Below are 17,193 nucleotides of genomic sequence, written 5' to 3'. Positions count from 1 at the left end.
AATTGAAGGTTATCTAGTCCATTCTGTGAACCTTCCTTAAACCAGCAGCTGGAGGCAATATGAGTTACTCTTTTTCTTTCCAGTAGTCAAAAAACAGAACTGAGGGGAGATTGTTTGTGCTTTTACACAAGGTTATGAATGTAGTTCACATAACAGCCTTGCTTTTCAAAGATGGTAGGCTGGCCATAACTGCCTTTTTTTTGTAGTTTTCCTACATCTGTGGATTTTGTAGCAGAGCCCTCATTTCCTGGAAATTTGAGAAAATAATGCAAATATTAGTGCTGAGAGCCACCCTTAGAAGCCTTTCAGTTTTTACCTGAGAGTCGGCAGCCATTGGGAGGTGTTGACAGTATATGACACACCAGTTAAGTGAGAGCGTCCTGGCTTGTGGGAGAAAAAGATCAAAAGCACAACCGTCAGATGTGTTTGGTAGTGTCATAATATGTTTGGTTCCTAACTGTAATTGTTATGTGATGATTCAGTGGGGGTAAAGTATTTGCCAAAGGATGTACAGTGCCTGCAGGATAGAGAAGTTTTAAATCTCCTGTTTCTTCAGTCTTGACAACATGCTGCAAGCAGAATTCCTGTTAATGTGGTAAGTCACAAGACAAAATCTTTCTCATCTCGAATCAGTAGCAACTTACAGGTATAAGGTGATGTCTCTGAAATGGCACAATATCCAGTGAAATTGGTGCATTCTGGCACTTGACAGAGAATAGTTATGGTTGAAAGGGATCTCTGGAAGTCTCTGTCCCAACCGCCTGCTCCAAGCAGGGCCAACTTCAAGAGCAGAATTTGTTGTTAGAGGCATTATCCAGTTGAGTTTTAAAAATTTCCAGGGGTGGAGTTTCTACAGCTTTTCTGTTCCAGTATGTGACCGCCCTCGTTGTGTAGATGTTATAATTTTCTGGGACTTCCCTTGATGAAAATTGTGTCTGCTCCCTCTTTCTTTCAATGTACACTTCTCACGTGAGAAAAACTCCATCTTCACTATAATCTCCTTTTTTAATGAACACTACTGAGAAGACAGTGATCAGATGCTTCATGCGGCCTGACAGTGCCATGGAGAGGACTCAGAGGTGTTCAAACTAAACAGAAGTCACATCATATTCTAAACCCTATCACCTGTGTAATGCAAACTCTCAGACTATCATTTTAGCAGCAGATTTCTCCATGCCTTCCCCATTACACTCCTTGGGTTTGAGGAACAATTCTTCTACCCTTAACCTTCTTGCCAAAGGTCTCTTCCGAAATAGTTGTACACAGCTCTGTAAATGTTAGAGTGACATTTGGAGTAAGTTCGAAGAGCCCATGTGCTCCTTCTTGGTTCCCCTGTGCCTCTGCCAAGCTTCAGTATGGCAATACAGCCTTGCTCATCACCTCCCAGGGCTAGCAATAACATTTACAAGCTACAGTTTCCTCTGTCTGCAAATATTTCCACTGTGCTGCTCAGTGTTCTTACAGCTCCTTCCCAGACCACGTTTTTATGGTTGCAGCCCAAAGAAGGGAGATGTGAAGTTTATTAGATAACATTTACCTTTCATTGTGGATTAAAGGCTTTTTTTTTTTAACTCCCCACCTGACAACACCCCTTAATTAACTTATCCTCTTTTGTGTGTGGTGGCGACAGGAGAAGACGTAACAAGCCTGATGCTGATGGAAACTGGTACATACTTCTCTGAAGGGTAGTCACAGGTTAGCCTTGGGAGCTGGAGGGTGGTTCATTACAGAATTTAAAAATTAGAATCTAAAGTGCAAAGGCTTGTGAGGTTTATTAGTGTAGGGAGATTTGGGATTCTGGATCCTAATATGTCTTCTCTGGTGAGTTTAAAATTTAGGTCTCCACTGAAATTTTTGTTGTAGACAGTAAGAAATCTGATGCGACTTTCCCTTACAATGGTGGAAGCTTCGCAGTTTAACTAGCTCCTTGAGATTTCACGCACTTAGAGCTGAAAATTCTCAGGGCCAGTTTACAATATTATATAACCTTCTTTTAATATTGAACTAGAAAAGCAAAGTGTTCATTTTGGATTCAGATTTAAAAAAATATTTGTGTAGTAGTTCTGAAAATTTTTCAGAATTGCTTCCATTCCTGAGCAAAGTAATTTCAATGTCTTACCTTTAGGAATCAAGCTAAATTTTTTGTCTGAGAAAGAGCGTTACAGTACTTGCACTGAACCCTGCACTTTCACGTAGATGTGTTGCCTGGGGCTCTTAGTTTGCTGCCTGTGCCCAGATTTTTGTATGTCTTCCATTTTGTGGATACTTAAGCAGTAATTTTTTCTGAAATAATTTAATGTTTCTGCTTGCGTTTCGAAAAACCACATAGGAAAGAGATATGAAATATATAAGTTACTGGAACAAGGAGGAGACTAGTATGGGAAGGGAAATGGTGAATAGGGTATTTAGTCTGTTCTGACTTCCTAGATAGATAAATAGGTGGTTTGCACTTCAGGTGTTCTTCAGGAATTTCTTAATCTGTATGAATCAACCAGCACTTTCAGGCTATTTTCAGACTTAAATGTATGTTAAAAGTAATGAAATGTTTTAAGTAATGCTATGACATAAATTTGGCAGGGTTTTGAAAAGATGTGTTTGATGAAAAATACTCATCTGGATGTCATCTGGTCTATGTAAACATCTGCTAGCAATTTTTGTCCATAGCAGCGGCCTTATAAATGACAATTACTATTACTGCTCCACCCGTATTCCTGCATCCCTGAAAATGTGATGAACGCCTTGCAGCTAGCTCTATTATCTCGCTCATTTGCTATTTGGAAATATTTTGTACACATTGTACTGATAAGGGTGACTTATGTAATTATCCTACTTTTAATGCATGTTTGGTCTTAACATATATTTTGGTCTTAACATAATATGCTATTCAAACTGGAGCGTTTGAATTTAAGAAAGGAGTATACAAACACAAGAGAAGCCAGAGCTGAGAGGCAGAAGAGGCAAGTTTTAGAAAATAAAAGCTATTATAGGAGCTATTTTATATAAAAAGGAGGAGCTATTCTTATATTAAAAAAAATATAGCTATCATATAGAAAAGGAGAAGTTGAATGAATGGGGCTTACTTCATTTAGAACAGAGTAAGAGAGCTGAGGTAATGGTATACTGAGCTTCAGGGTAGAAAGGTCCTTTTGTAAAGCAAATGTGTATCCACCAGGAGTGGGAAAGGCAGGCATCATTTTAATTTGAAACAAAGAAAAATTGGGATTGATGTTGCTAAAATATTTGGTCTGTGAGGGATGTTAAGCACTGGCAAAACCAGCAGAACTGGTCCATGTTCTTTTTGTTTCTGTGGCTGTATGTGTCCAAGATTTTAACTGTTTCATCTTCGTGCGTTTTCAGTGCATAACAACCGATGATAATGTTATTGACATCTTGGTGGGCTGAAATCTTCAAAATAGAATAGCTTTATTCCTACTAGTGCAATAAACCTATCAGCGGCTGATTAGTGATACTATTTGCAGGGTATCTTGCTAGACTGCTAAAATCAGTTCTTATTTCTAATATAACAGTTCTCTTTTAGGTGGGTATTTAAAGGCAGGTTTGTGTTCCCTGTTGTTGTCCCTCTCGGTACTAGTGAATTACATTTCGAGTTGCTCTTTCTTATTTGGCAGGCTAAGTAAGGTGAGGTCCAGTGGCACCTCAGTGGGAGACATCCAAGGAAAATCCAATTTGCTGCAAAAGGTGTCGTAGTGCATTTAAGTAAACATGGATGTAAAACGTTCAGTCAGAGAACGGTACCACTAGCTCCACGCTGCCAGGGCCCTGAGGCCACTGACAGGCCCTGCCCGGCCTCCGGGGGTCCCCCAGCCTGCCCGCAGCCCAGGACCCCATGTCAGCCCCCCCCGGGGGTCCCCCAGCCTGCCCGCAGCCCAGGACCCCATGTCAGCCCCCCCCAGGGGTCCCCCAGCCTGCCCGCAGCCCAGGACCCCATGTCAGCCCCCCCCCGGGGGTCCCCCAGCCTGCCCGCAGCCCAGGACCCCATGTCAGCCCCCCCCCAGGGGTCCCCCAGCCTGCTCGCAGCCCAGGACCCCATGTCAGGCCCCCAGGGCCATCAGCCCCTGCCCCAGCGATGCTGCAGCAGGGCCAGACTCCAGCTCCCCACAGCCGTGCCTGGCCGTGGGCCCTGCCGAGCCAGGCCCATCTCCCATCCCTGTCACCGTGGCCATGGCCGGTGATTGCGGCGCCTGGCCTGTGGAGTGACTTCCTGGCCTGACCTTGGACCTGCCTCATCACCATGATGTTGCCTGGGCTGTTGGTGGGACCTGGCTACCATCTGCAGCTCTGTTGTGCTTGCCTCCTTGGGCGTGTGGGACAGCCTTGGGCAGCGAGGCCAGCAATTAGTGATACCGTTTGCAGGATATTTTGCTAGACTACTAAAACCCGTTCTTATTTCTAATGTAATAACTCTCTTTAGGTGCGTATTTAAAGACCGTTTTGTGTTCCCTGTTGTTGTCCCTGTCAGTGCTAGTGAATTACAGCAGCTCCTGGCTCCTATCCCGCTGAATGATATGCAAGGCTGTAACTGCCTGTGAGCCCTTTAAGTTCCCGTTACATTTTTTCCACCAAAAAAGGAATGTTGTCTTCTGGGCCCTAGTCAGATTTCAGTCTGGGTCATTACATTCAAGCTCCCCAAATTACTTGACAGACTTCTGTTGTTGAAACTCATCTATATATGGAATCCACTTGAACAGGAATGAGGATTTCTTTTGTCTTTTTATATGCCTTTTTTTTTTTTCCCAGTTCTGTGGGTTTTTGTTGGTTTTTTTCCTTTTTTTTTTTAAAGTGTAATTTTGGTTTTCAGGAAATCAAGGCTGTTGTTGTTTGTAGTCATGTGTCTGCTAGTGGATATATTAAAAGAAAAGTTGGCATGTTTGCATGGGATGGAGAGATGTGCTGCGTAACTCGTACAGGAGAGTTTTGTCTAGCTTGTGGATACAAAGCTTCGGCATGTTTTCTTCAAGGATATTTGAATTTTTGCAAGAAGGTGGAAACATTTGGTGTATATTTCCCATAGTTTTGAACTAGCATACCTGTTTTCCACACTTGCTCCTTGCCAGGTGTCTCGTGCCTCTCCGGTTGGTGAGGCTTGTCTCTAGGTGCTCCGCTCAGCGGGAGCGGGTGGTGATAGCCGACTTGTGCAAATGTAGCTATGGGGAACACGTCATGTGCCCCGAACTGCTGTTGTTGGTGACTTCAGCTAAACTTGTTGTGAAGGGAGGGTGTTTTTTCCTCCTCCTTGCACTGTCATCTTTCTGGAAACTTCAGGAAAGAAGCAAGCTGTATTGTAGTCTGGGAGGCAGGGGAAAGAAGACCACAGGGAAGAACAGGAGACTGCAGAAAAACTAAAAGGGAGAAGAAAGGAAAAAGGGAAAGAATGGAGATTACTACATGAGAAAGGTTAGAAAGCAGGAGAAAGAGCATGAAGAGGTCTTGAATATTTTTCTGTCTCTATTCTAAGAATATGCCTATTGCCATCTCCCCAGGAGGTTTATGCAGAGCCTTGTGGGGAAGCGGCAATGAATTGCTCCTTTGGATGCTAAGTGTAAAATTAAAGCTGGCAGGGCCTCAGAGCACAAGACTGGGAAGCTAATCGCTCCTAATAATATATTGATTTTCACACATCTCTGGCATTATGTCAGGGCAGTTTTGAATCAGCACCTGCTTTCTTCATTACCAAGCTAATGGCAATGAAGCTTCTGGCTTTAGGATCACAAGTAAATGCCTCTCTGTATCTTTTTGTCTGTACAAATCTGTGGGCCTCTGAAACATGGTTTCACCCATTGCTTGTACGCATGTCTCTGTGAGACATCCAAGTATAATAGCTGCCCTAAAAGTAAAAGGGTGGAAGGAATATGCATGTATTTTTAACTCAGATAACTGTGCTGCTGCCTGTATTTATGGTGATGAAAAGCATTATAGTCCCATTGCTGCAGATGGCTGAGGACGATCGAATGGATGCCTGTATTCAGGCAGAAGTCATCAGCACAGGTGCCAAGGAGCCTGAGGTCACCTAGTTGTTGCCAGGTTACATTCAACCCTGAGCAGATTTGCTGTAGGTGTTTCTTAGTGCCTTCCTTGAGTTTTGAGGGCTGCCAGGACAAGGAAGATAGGTTTTATTTGTATGACTGCTACTAGGCAATAGCCCCCTCTGAAGGGGTATTTCTGTAGCTGGAAGGAATGGTCTGTTTGCAAGGAACGTGCTGAAAAAGCTCCCGGATACTCCAGATGATGACGACTTGCAAGGTGAGAATGAAATCTATTTTTAAAAGACATCACGTGCATAGGTGGTCTGAGCTGGGCTGGGCTCAGGTCAGCATAGGGCACACACAGAGACAGAAACTCATCATCTCCTGTGTTCGTGCAGAAGGCTGTTTCAACTATTTCAGGCTGTTTAACTGTTTCTGTTTAATTGTTGCAAGGATTCATTGCTCCCTGTTTGTTGCAGACTGGCCAGAGAAGGGGCAGTAACACCTGATTTAGGCTACTGTGGGATTTCAGCTGAAACACTGTCTAGACTTTTGTGCCACCTTGAGCAATTCTGGGTGTTCTTCAGGTCCTTCTTACATAAGTATAATGATAATAATGGTTGGGATTTCTTGGCTAAGGACAGTAATTTTCTGGCAATGGGATCAGTGGAGCTGAAGGACCAAAAGGAATACTTTTTGAAGGGAAGAGACTCATTACTACCGTGCTTTCAATTTGTTGTCTTCTAGTGTCTGCAGAAAAGCTCGTGTTTCCAAAGCACCTAATGCATGGTGCTGTGGAGAAGGAAGCAGCAGAGCTGGGGAACTTATGTCAGCTCACCTCATTCGTAGTCCTCATATCCTCCAACCCCTTCCTCACAGCTATTCAGGTGCTAGGGCAAGCAACTCTTTCATGCAAGGCACATCTGAGCTGAAGGCGTCAAAAGAGCCATTTCATGCCTGACTGCATTTTCTAATACAATCCACAGAGAGAGAGGGGAAAGAGAGCAAGGAGGGTTTGTGTGTACACATGCATTGCCTTTGAGTGTATGTATAATATACAGTACATTTAGTTCCAGCTTGCAGCTGTGAGTGACAAGTAAGAGGTGCAGACATGAGGGGGAAGAGAATTGCACTTTGAAAAGAAGAAACTATTCCCCCACCTTGAAAAAGGAGCTTTCTCTCCTTCTCTGTTTCTTGGCCAAGCAAAGATGTAAGTCCCCAGAGCAGCACTGACAGCTGGTACCCAGAAGGTGTATGTATGGCTGAGTGGGTGTTGCGTGTAGAGATCTTTGCATGTACAGACCATGACAGTGTGTGGGGAGCGCAGCTAAGAAAACTAGTGAATAGAGATGCTGTTCACAGACATCTTATTTTAATGATGCTCCCAGAAAAGTTTTCTTCTTAATGGGTTTGTATGTCTCATGACCAGAGAGGCGCTGCATACCAGCTATTAGTGTGTTGCATTGCTGCACCAGCACAACCAGAGTGATCCTCGCCAAACGTTTTGTAACCATATACATGTCTCCTCTTGTCATTTTACCAGCTTGACACTTATATCCTTATTTGTCACCTAATTTGCATATTTATTACCACACTACGGTTCTGTTGCTGGCCATTGTGGAGCCAGCCATGGGTCTTCCCCAGCATGGACATATGGCTGTTCCTCAGTTTCGCACCCATCTATGCTACTCTAGCATCTAACATTCAGGCATTGAGAGGATGTAAGAATTGGCTCTGCCAAGCTTGCTGTTTCCCTCCAGAAGTTCCAACCCTGTCAGCATGCAGTGGCCTGGCAGGGAAATATAGGACAAAGGGGTGAAATATAAGGGGAAACAACTAAGATTCCAAGTTATGTGTTGTTGCAGTTGGTTAAATTAGATGGGATGTTAGCTTTCCAGAGTGTGTGTGGGATGCCCCTTGAGAAAACTGTAACTAAACTGGATGAGGCACTGGTAAGAGTGCTTTACAGAACAATCCTTCCATGTACCTGGGGGCTGAACTGCTCTTTTTTTAACCTCTGGGATTTTTATATGTAGTTTTGTGGTAGAAGTCCTACATGGACCAATCTCTACAGTTCTGCCTTCAGTAGGGTTTGACTGTGGGCAGAAGGAATGCTCTGATTCATACAGTAATACATTTCTGTAGATTTGTAAATTTTTCTCATAAAAATGGAGCATATTCCTTTGGACCATATTCCTGGACTGAAACGCTGATTGCTATGCTGTAGTGGTTGCTGTAGTTCTATCACAAGACTTTAATTCTAGCCCCTTAGAGAAGTATATCAGTTTCTGCAGGCAAGACCCTGAACAGATAGAGAATGTTAAGTGCTGTAACTCCTTTCTTCAGCTGAACTTTCCATTTTCTTTGACATCCTCAGAGATGATAGAAAAATATAATTTTCCTGGCTGTTTTTTAGCTTTTACTCCTCCTGGCTTTTGTTGTGCCTCCATCTCCTGACATTTCCTGTGATTGAATGACACTGAAACTTGCAATGGAGTTTGCTTTGTTCCTTTCTTCATTATCATTGCGATGCCATTGGTTGTGTCAGCAGACTCTAGAAACATTAGTTGTTAGTAAGGAGGGGGAAAACACAGAATCACAAAATGGTACAATCTAATGTAGAAAAGACCTTTTAGGAAACTTACTTCATACAGTTTTGTTTTTCTTTAAAGTGCTAGCAATGGTATGAAATTCCTCTCTAAATAAGCAACAGCTCTTAAAAGTACCGGAAATAGGAACTCTGAGCCTTTAAAGGCAAGACTAAATGTGCTAGTTGAAGTGTTGTAGACGTTATTTAAAGTAGTCATTACAGCTAGTGCTAGGGAAGGCCAGAGTAATGGTGGAGACTGCATTTTCTGGAAGATGTGAAAAATGGAGGTTTTGCCAGCTCATTATAATAGAAGGGCCCTGGGATAATACACTTGTCCTTGGGGATTGTGTCTCCACGGGTACAGCTGCTTCTAGTTGTGGTGAATACCATATCTTTATGTGTGCCGTTCATACTTGCCACATAGAGTTGCTGGATGCAGTTAAATAGTTGCTGTGTTTTTCCCCAGTTACATAATTTTCTGTGGTGAGTGGTATGGTTTCTGTAAACACAGTGCTCTGTGACAGGCATCAGGGTTCTTCATGACTGAAGATCACACAGAGGTATAAATTTTTTGCAATTATTTGCTGATTCCTTGCAGAGGCCTCTATCTTGAGCTATGATGGCAGCATGTTCATGAAGATCATCATGCCTATGGTCATGCACACAGAAGCAGAAGACGTGTCCTTTCGTTTCATGTCCCAGCGTGCTTATGGGCTGTTGATGGCAACCACTTCACGAGACTCTGCTGACACTCTGCGCCTGGAGTTGGACGGAGGCCGTGTCAAACTTATGGTCAACTTAGGTATCGTATAAAAACCTTCCACTGCCCCTTCACTATTACTTTGGGCTTGTAATTAGTGGTTTTTAAAAGAATTTTGTTTAATTTCTGTTGGTTTGATTGGATTGGATTGATTACTAAAATAACTGCTGAGACCTTCATAATGATATTCTCTTGCGGAGATAAATTCTCTTCTGCATTGCTGCATGAAGATTTGCTGTCAGTTCTTCGTTATGGATGGTGTTGGTTTTTAAGTCCTTAAGTTTTTAAGTTTCCTTTTCTGGTCTGGGACTGGTGAGCTCTGTGTGAGACATGCTGCTTGGTCCATCTTTTGATCAGTTACATCCCTCATTGATCCAACATCACTCAAAACAGTCAAAGCCAAATGTGGGAGGGAAGCAAAATGGATATGGTGGCAAGCAGAAGTCCTGTGAATCCCATGCCCTTTACAGAATTTGGCAGCGTTTGATGCAACTTGGTCTATTTTACTGATTTACTAATTATTTCTATTTCCTAATTGCTATGTGTTTTGGCCTTTAAAGCTTTTTATAGCTAGTAAAAAAGCCTGGGTTTTTTGACCATGTCGTTATTGAAATGAAGGCAACAATAATAGAAGTGCATCTCCCCCATCCCAAAGGGTTGTGTTCTGTCTCCTTAGAGTTACTTTCCCAGAAAATAATAATTAAAAAAAAGACAATTAGAAACAATAACAACAATGAAAAAAAAATGGGAGTGAATGTGTCAATTCACTTTCTTGCCAGTCTTTAAGTATTGTACTGAATGACAAATAGCCCTTTTAAAGAATGTAAATACACCACTTGAAGCTTTCTTTTGCTTTTCGGTGATGCAACTTGTTGCTTCCTGCCCATCCAGGAATATAACTAAGAAGAGATTCTGAGTCAAAGAGGCAGAACTATCATGATAGTGTGAAATGTTAAACCTCTTCTAATTTGTAAGGTACTCTATATGAAGATGTGTGCATGGTCTGTGAAAGCTTTTGTCAGCTTTCAAAATTCTAAGACCCACTGGAACAATTTTTTGCATTTTTTGAGCTAACAGTATCAGCATCTTCAAAGCCCTGCTGTGGTGATATCGGGAGCAAATCATGTAGTGGCTGTGTTTGTACAGGGCAAAAAAAGTATTATACACCCATACCTATAGTAATGGTTCTTGTTTTCAACTTCCATCCCAGATAGATATGGTAAGTTTATCAAGGTCTTGTTGCACCATAGGTGAGCTTGAGTGGTGATTTTAAGGTTCATCATCTTCAACTGGGCAATATGTTGTCCAGTAGTTGTCCTCTGAAAATATCCTTTTTTAAAATTGTTTCTAGTGTCTTTTTGGCTTTGAAAGTGCAAGTCAGGCCCTAATATCTGCTTTTGGAATAAGAAAGTGAAGAGAAGATGCATTTAAACAAGTTTATATCTCTTAAAAGCAATAAGTCTTCATCCAAAGAGCTATAGAAACACTTGCTTTTTACTAAAAAACAACAACAAAATACCACCAAACAAACAAAAAACCCCACAGTGTTACAAAGTTCCAGTTTGGAATATATATATGTTGTTCTTAGCATGACTGAAGAAGTATAAAGCACTATTGAGTGCTTAGCTAGCATAGGAGCAGTTGCTGTGCTCTCCAGACTGACCTAGAGGACAGAGTGAATAGATCAACTTCAGCTATGACAGTAATAAGGAGCAATGGCACTCTGATGATAGCCATCTCTGCCTATATTAACTTTAAGTGAAGGAAAATTTCATAGATTTTCAGGGTTTCTCTGGAGAAGAGCTCAAAAGAATTGCTGTTTGGCATTCTTACACGTGCAAAGTTTTCACAAAACTCCAGTGCGTGTGTATATATATGTGTCAGCATTTTCTTCTGATCTAATACAGTTGATGCTAATAATCTGGCAAAATGATATTTTTTTTTTCCCCCACTGTTTCTTTTCTTGGCAATTATTGTTAGCCATTTTCTTTTCAGAGAATAAACTTAATCACTGGAAAATTGGCAGTGGCATGCTTCAGTTGGGGAAGTGATGGGGCAGCTGAGTATCTCCTTAGCTCTACACTACCCCCTTGTAATCCAGAGCCAGTTCTTTTACTTTGCATGCCTTAGTTTCTCTCTTTGTTGAAGAGAGAATACTTCACAACCTTCCAGGGATGTGGTAGTATTTTAGTAAAAGCTGCTTCTATCACCTTTGATACTCCCACATGGAAAATACTACATCATGAAAACTGCCAGATTTCATAAAATATTACTGCTTTTTCTTCTGAGGAAAGTACCACTTGTTAGATTCTGTTGTATCTTCTTCTTCCTTTAAAATCAGTGGGAATTGCTCCTTTTGAGTGTTCAGGACCTCCTAGGCTTGGACCCTATGTGAATATGAGGAGAGTATATTTAGATTAACCTGAATATAATTTTTTACAACTTACTCTTTCCTTTCCAGTTTTCCTCCTATCATGCTGGCAGACGGTATTTTCCCTCAGGGCCTGTCGACATCATGTGCTTGATTGACATGGGTCACTTTTAACACTGGCTGGGCTCTATTATGCTGTCACCTAGCCTGGAGGTGGACTGTTCAACTTTCACTATCTGGCATCTAAAAGACATGGGTAAAGAATTGACAAATGGTCTACACATGTTTGGAAAGAAATGTGTCATTAATGGTTTAATACAGGGACAAAAATCTGTAAACCAAACCGTGTGTTAACTGAAGGCTATCTTTGTGTAGTTGCACAGACTGAAGCAATGTGTATGCCAGATCTGCCAGCTTTTGAGCTGGAAGCTTTTGTGAGGTTGAATCTTACCCCAAAAAGTTACTACAGGCTGCGTCAAGTGCACACCTGTCAGCACGCTCCTTGTATGCGTGGCACAACAGAAGGGTAGTTTAGACTGTTGGAACTTGGATTGAGCTTCACCTCTCCTCTCTTCAGATTTATAAAACTGTCAGATATATTCCTTGAAACAGGACTTTCCTTCTGTCAAAATGGCAAGGTTGCCTTGCTGTTGAAGAAACAGAATTTGAGGAGGAATTACCTTAGCAGAGCCATTCATTTTCAGTTGTTTACTCTAAGTCATATTTAACTCTTTAAGGAGACTGTTCATAGCCAAAATGTCACAAACAAGAACCAAATCTTCATTATCTGGCGCTGCCAAAATCCCCTTAGCAGTAAGAAACAATCAGCACTGCCTCTGAAGACTTGAATATGCTTGGTGCTGACTAGCTACATGTCAGCATCCCCCAAGTGTCTAACCCATGACAGATGCATGTAAACAAAGACTGTTTTGAGTGGTGAGTTATTAATTGTGCTTTTCTTATAAGTCATTTAATACAATTACTAAGAGCTGTCTCTTTCTTCTCTTCTTTGATCTATTCCATTTGATTACTTATTATCGTTTTTGTGGTTATTAAGGTCTTTCCTACGTTGTTTTTTCTTTTATTTATTTTCTTTCTTTTCTTTTTTTATTTTTAAAGTCTTCTATGTATTTCAGTTGTAAAGCTTCCCATACCCCATCAGCCATGGTAAATCAAAAGATGGTATTCAACCCTTCAAAGGCCTGAAGCCTGCGGCCCGCACAGCAAACAGCCCTGAGAACAGAGCGTACAGAGCAGCCTGCAGGGGCTGGCATATCCCACTCACCTCCTCAGCATCAGTGCCCAAACCAAATGGGATACATCGTGCAGCAGGCATGGGTGTGCACGGGTGGCTAGGTGCTAGCTGTAGAAGATGGGAGGGAAAGGAAGAGCAGTGATGAATAATTCTCTAAGGAAGAGGGGCGAGGAAGTTGTTTCAGACCTTTCCAGTGGAGTTGCCCGAGGCACTGCAATCTGCATGTTGACAGCACATCTCACAGTAGTTTCAGTGTTTGTTGTGTGAAGAATAAAAGTCCAAATGTGATACAGATCTCACTTGTGTTGAGAAGGACTCTGAAGAAATGGGTCTAGAGTGGAGGAAGAGAGAGAGAGAAATTAAGCAAATCATGGCTTGGAACGTGCTGGGGAATTATTTCTGATGCTGAGATGATGTGTAGGAAGGGAAAGAAATGGCTGGTCCAATAGGGAGATCCACCTTCTTTTTTTTTCTCCCATTGATGAGTGGGAGGATTATGGTGTCACTGATTATTATTAAAGAATATTTCAGTTCTGTTTCTTTCTGGCCTGGCTCATCTTCAGGGCACTGGTGACTAGAGTAAGTACTGCCTGCCTCCTGTTAATCTGAGTCAGTTCTCCTGTAAGGAACTGTAAGCATTCCTCTCTCTTGTCTTTTCCTAGAATATCTCCTCAGGGGTGTGAAAGACATCTTCACCCTCAAAAATGCAGTTTCTTTTGTCATTTCTATATACAAACAGAGCAGACATGTTTTCCATTTTTCTTTTTTAAATGTATGTGAACTTTTATGCCGAATTTCCTTTTGTGCAAATAGTACACTCAGACCTGCAAGCGTATGCCTATTTGCACTATTTCTCATTAATAAATTACTTTTCTATAATTGGTACATACAAAAGCTCTTGATTTTTTTTAAATGTCCTAGACACGCAAAAATATTTGTCAGCTGCCAGTTACAGGTGGGTGCACAGTCTGACTGCATGCAAGTAGGAGAGACGCAAGGAGCCACACTATAAGATGGAGTAAGAGTGTGCACAGGATCTCCTCAGGTTTCCCTACAGGAAATAATCTAGTGTGAGCTTAGAAGAAGTCAGGACCCTATTATCCTTCTTTTCCTTGCCTTGCCGTAAAGTGCTCTTCCATAACCATATGTGGGTGCTCATCAAAAGGAACAAATACTTTGTCCTCATATAGCAAAGGTGACTTTCTTTCCTGATTCGAGGAAAAAACAGACTGGGGTCTTAGTAATATTAAATATTACTATTTTCGGACACAAAGATACAAATGGTAAGAAATGCAGGCCTAATTTGCAGAGAGTTCTTGTCTGCTGCTAAAGAGATCTCCATTCAAGCAATGAATCCCTAGTGTTAGCTAATAGCAGTGAAGCTATTTAACCTTTTGCAAGGAGAGGGTCTTTGGCCCATTTTCCAGGTGATGTGCTCTGGAAAACCTTCCATCTGAGCACTAAGGAGGCAGCTTCTGCTTTACATTAGGAATAATAATGAAAGAAAGTAACTGTAGAAGGTCTTCCCAGCTCGTCCTGCTTTCCATGCTGTGTTTTTACTTTACTGCTGTCCTCCAGATTCCTTATCTAATTGCTGAACTGGCAGGTGACTGGATTTACAGCTGTTTAGGCATACTCAAAACCTAAAGCAAGGGGAAACCTCTTTTGAGTCAGGAATGCAGCCATACCTAGATAAAGCTAATCCCATCAGCAGAAGCTGATAACAGCGCTGAGAGCTCCAGATGATAATTACCAGAAGTCTTATTGCCCTGGTACTGTGCAGGAGGAATCCCAAGCAGTTTTTTTAATTATTCCTGAATCCCCCAACTGCTGCTGTTTTGAGCACAAAGACAAGGCTAAACCTGCACCTTAATGCCAGGGAAAGCATCCTCTGCCCTGGATTTGTAGCGTTATTCTAGCTTAGAGGAAAATAGGTATTTTCTTCCTTTTAAAACTGGTATGAGATGGAGAAAACAGCTTCATGTATTAATGATTGGAAATTTTTTTTTATTATTTTGGGCAAGGCTCAGAATTAAGGAAATTAAAAGAACCACCTGTGCTTGTTCTGTGAAGGTAGTATGGAGAGTATGGTGGTGCTGGTGTAGTAGCGCAGGCAGCTACACTTGCTTAGCTGTGAAGCAGAATCCCCACTGACCCAGCTGGACCAAGTCTTGTTCAGGAGCTGGTTCTTCTGGAGTGCGCTTGGGCATTTCTGCCTGGCATGCCACTGCACGGCATTGCAGAGCCTTTGTGCTTGCTGGAGATCTAACAGTGCCATGGTAGTTGTTAGGGCAACCCCCTTGGTGGCCTAGCCTCTTGTTGTCCTTTCAAGTAGAAATCTAGGAGCCAGAATAAGGGCTACACTGGTTTTCAGTTTGAAACATTGATCCTTTCACCTGGAGTAGTCAATGGCTCAGGCTGGGTGTAAGCCCTGTTACATGTAGTTATTTTGGTATTGCTGCAAAAAAAAATTAAAAATGCAAAACTTCTCTGCAGATACCAATAACACAATGATGGCTTTAGTTTCTAACTTTGATGAATGCTGCTGAGGACCAGCCATGTTTCTCTTTCTAGCACACTTTCTGTTTAGCCCATAAGAAATTCCCCTGTTGTTCTAGCTGTAACAATTCTCTTGATCTCACTTGCTTCCAGTGAGGCTTGTGAGTCTCTCTCGCTCTTGCTCTCACTCTCCATCAGGTCATAGAGGGAAGTTCCCCAGCATGTACTTCAGAGCTCCCCTTACCCCACCCAACTCCAATAAGGGATATAGCCACCACTGTACGGTGATTGTACCAATTGCTCCAGGGCTGTTTGCTCCCACTTTTCTGTTGCGGTTGACGACACATGACAAACCTAATCGCACAAAACCAAACCCAGATTTTCTCAAGAGAAGTTCTGCTTGAAAACAGACTCTCTCTGGCTATGCTGCTCCTGATTGGTGTATCCCTGTTCATTACAGTTCTTTATTTATAGACTTTATCCTTTCTCCTCTTTCATTTTTCAAGAACTGCATTTAGTTTCAGCTGCTGTAATAATTTTCCTACATCTGTCCAAGTAAACACAAAATTGGTCCAGTTTAGCAGCAAGCTGCATTATATTTCTCTGCCATTTTGTATAATCTCTCTTGCTGGGCCGTATCTCTGTAATAAATATGACCGTTCCTGCTGGTCAAAGCTTTAGTTGTCCAGACAGGACGTCCAGTAGCATGGCATTATTTTTCCTGGCCTTGATTTCATGAGAGAAGGTCAGCATGGCCCAAGATTTGTGATAGCACTGATATGGTAGATCTTGCCCATATCAGACACGACAGTAATGGATGTTCACAAGGCTATAAGTAGGCATTTATAAACCTAACATCCTCTCACTGGTCGTACCCTGAGATATGCTGAGCATTAGTGTGTTAAATGAGAGAAGCAATGCTCAGAAGCCCTCTAGCTCAGGCTTTCCTACTTCAACTTGTTTTCTTTGTGCAGATTCCTCAGTTATCATTTATTAGATTCCACAGACATAACTCTATTTTTTCTTTCCATGTACCCCTCTTCATCCCTCCCTTGCCTGTAACCTCTGAATGAAGCAGGGCCAGCAAAGGTTCCCAGATCTGCCACTTCACTGCCTATTTCATCTTCTACCTGAACGTTACAAGCATCCCATTCAGTCTTACCGTTCAGACAGCAAGACGAGATTGGGCTCTGAGGAACTGGCAGGGCTGGGGACCTTTGAAAGAAATCCTCACCCCCTCACCAAATAAAAAAAGTATTCCCAACCTCCAGAACTAGCTGAAATCTAGGTTGGGCGTTCGTGCGGTTAGCTGTTTGCAAGTGGCCATTTTATGATAGGACACAACTGGGCGGTATATTAACCCTTTCCTCACCTGAATGGACAGTGTTAAAAGTGTCTGTGCACATATTTTAAAGTGTTCTGGGCTGGCATTGGGGGAATGAGAAGAGGGTCTGCCTTTGGGAGAGCTGGAAAGGGTTAAATATTGCACCAACAGATCTCATAGGCTGATTTTACAGGTATTCTGTGTTGGACAGATGGTGTATTTATGCAGTAACAATATGAATTAATTCAAAAGAAACCAAGTGTAAAGGTTGAATTTGAGCTTCAAGCTTCTTAGAGAAATTGCTAAAGGTCTTTAAAAAGCAAAATGACACTGGAGTATGACTTGCATTTTGAGGGAGCTTTTTTGTGCCTTAATTGTCAATTTTTGAATGGTAATTCACATCAGTTCAC

At 42.0% G+C, this 17,193-nt stretch overlaps 1 protein-coding gene across 4 annotated transcripts in view; it reads left to right on the top strand.

Annotated features, from left to right (window-relative positions):
- Positions 1-17,193, top strand: part of NRXN3 (neurexin 3) — a gene marked incomplete at its 5' end in the record, with an annotated part of 994,726 nt that overhangs the window by 289,925 nt on the left and 687,608 nt on the right. For all 4 annotated transcript variants that reach the window (XM_082000671.1, XM_082000673.1, XM_082000674.1 and 1 more), the window contains one exon: positions 9,173-9,376. In XM_082000671.1, the coding sequence (XP_081856797.1) occupies positions 9,173-9,376 (204 nt within the window). The remainder of the gene's footprint in view (positions 1-9,172; positions 9,377-17,193) is intronic.

Source organism: Phaethon aethereus, assembly GCF_964289735.1.
Source record: "Phaethon aethereus genome assembly, chromosome: 5".
Taxonomy (NCBI): Eukaryota; Metazoa; Chordata; class Aves; order Phaethontiformes; family Phaethontidae; genus Phaethon; species Phaethon aethereus.
This window is presented reverse-complemented; position numbering and strand designations above follow the sequence as displayed.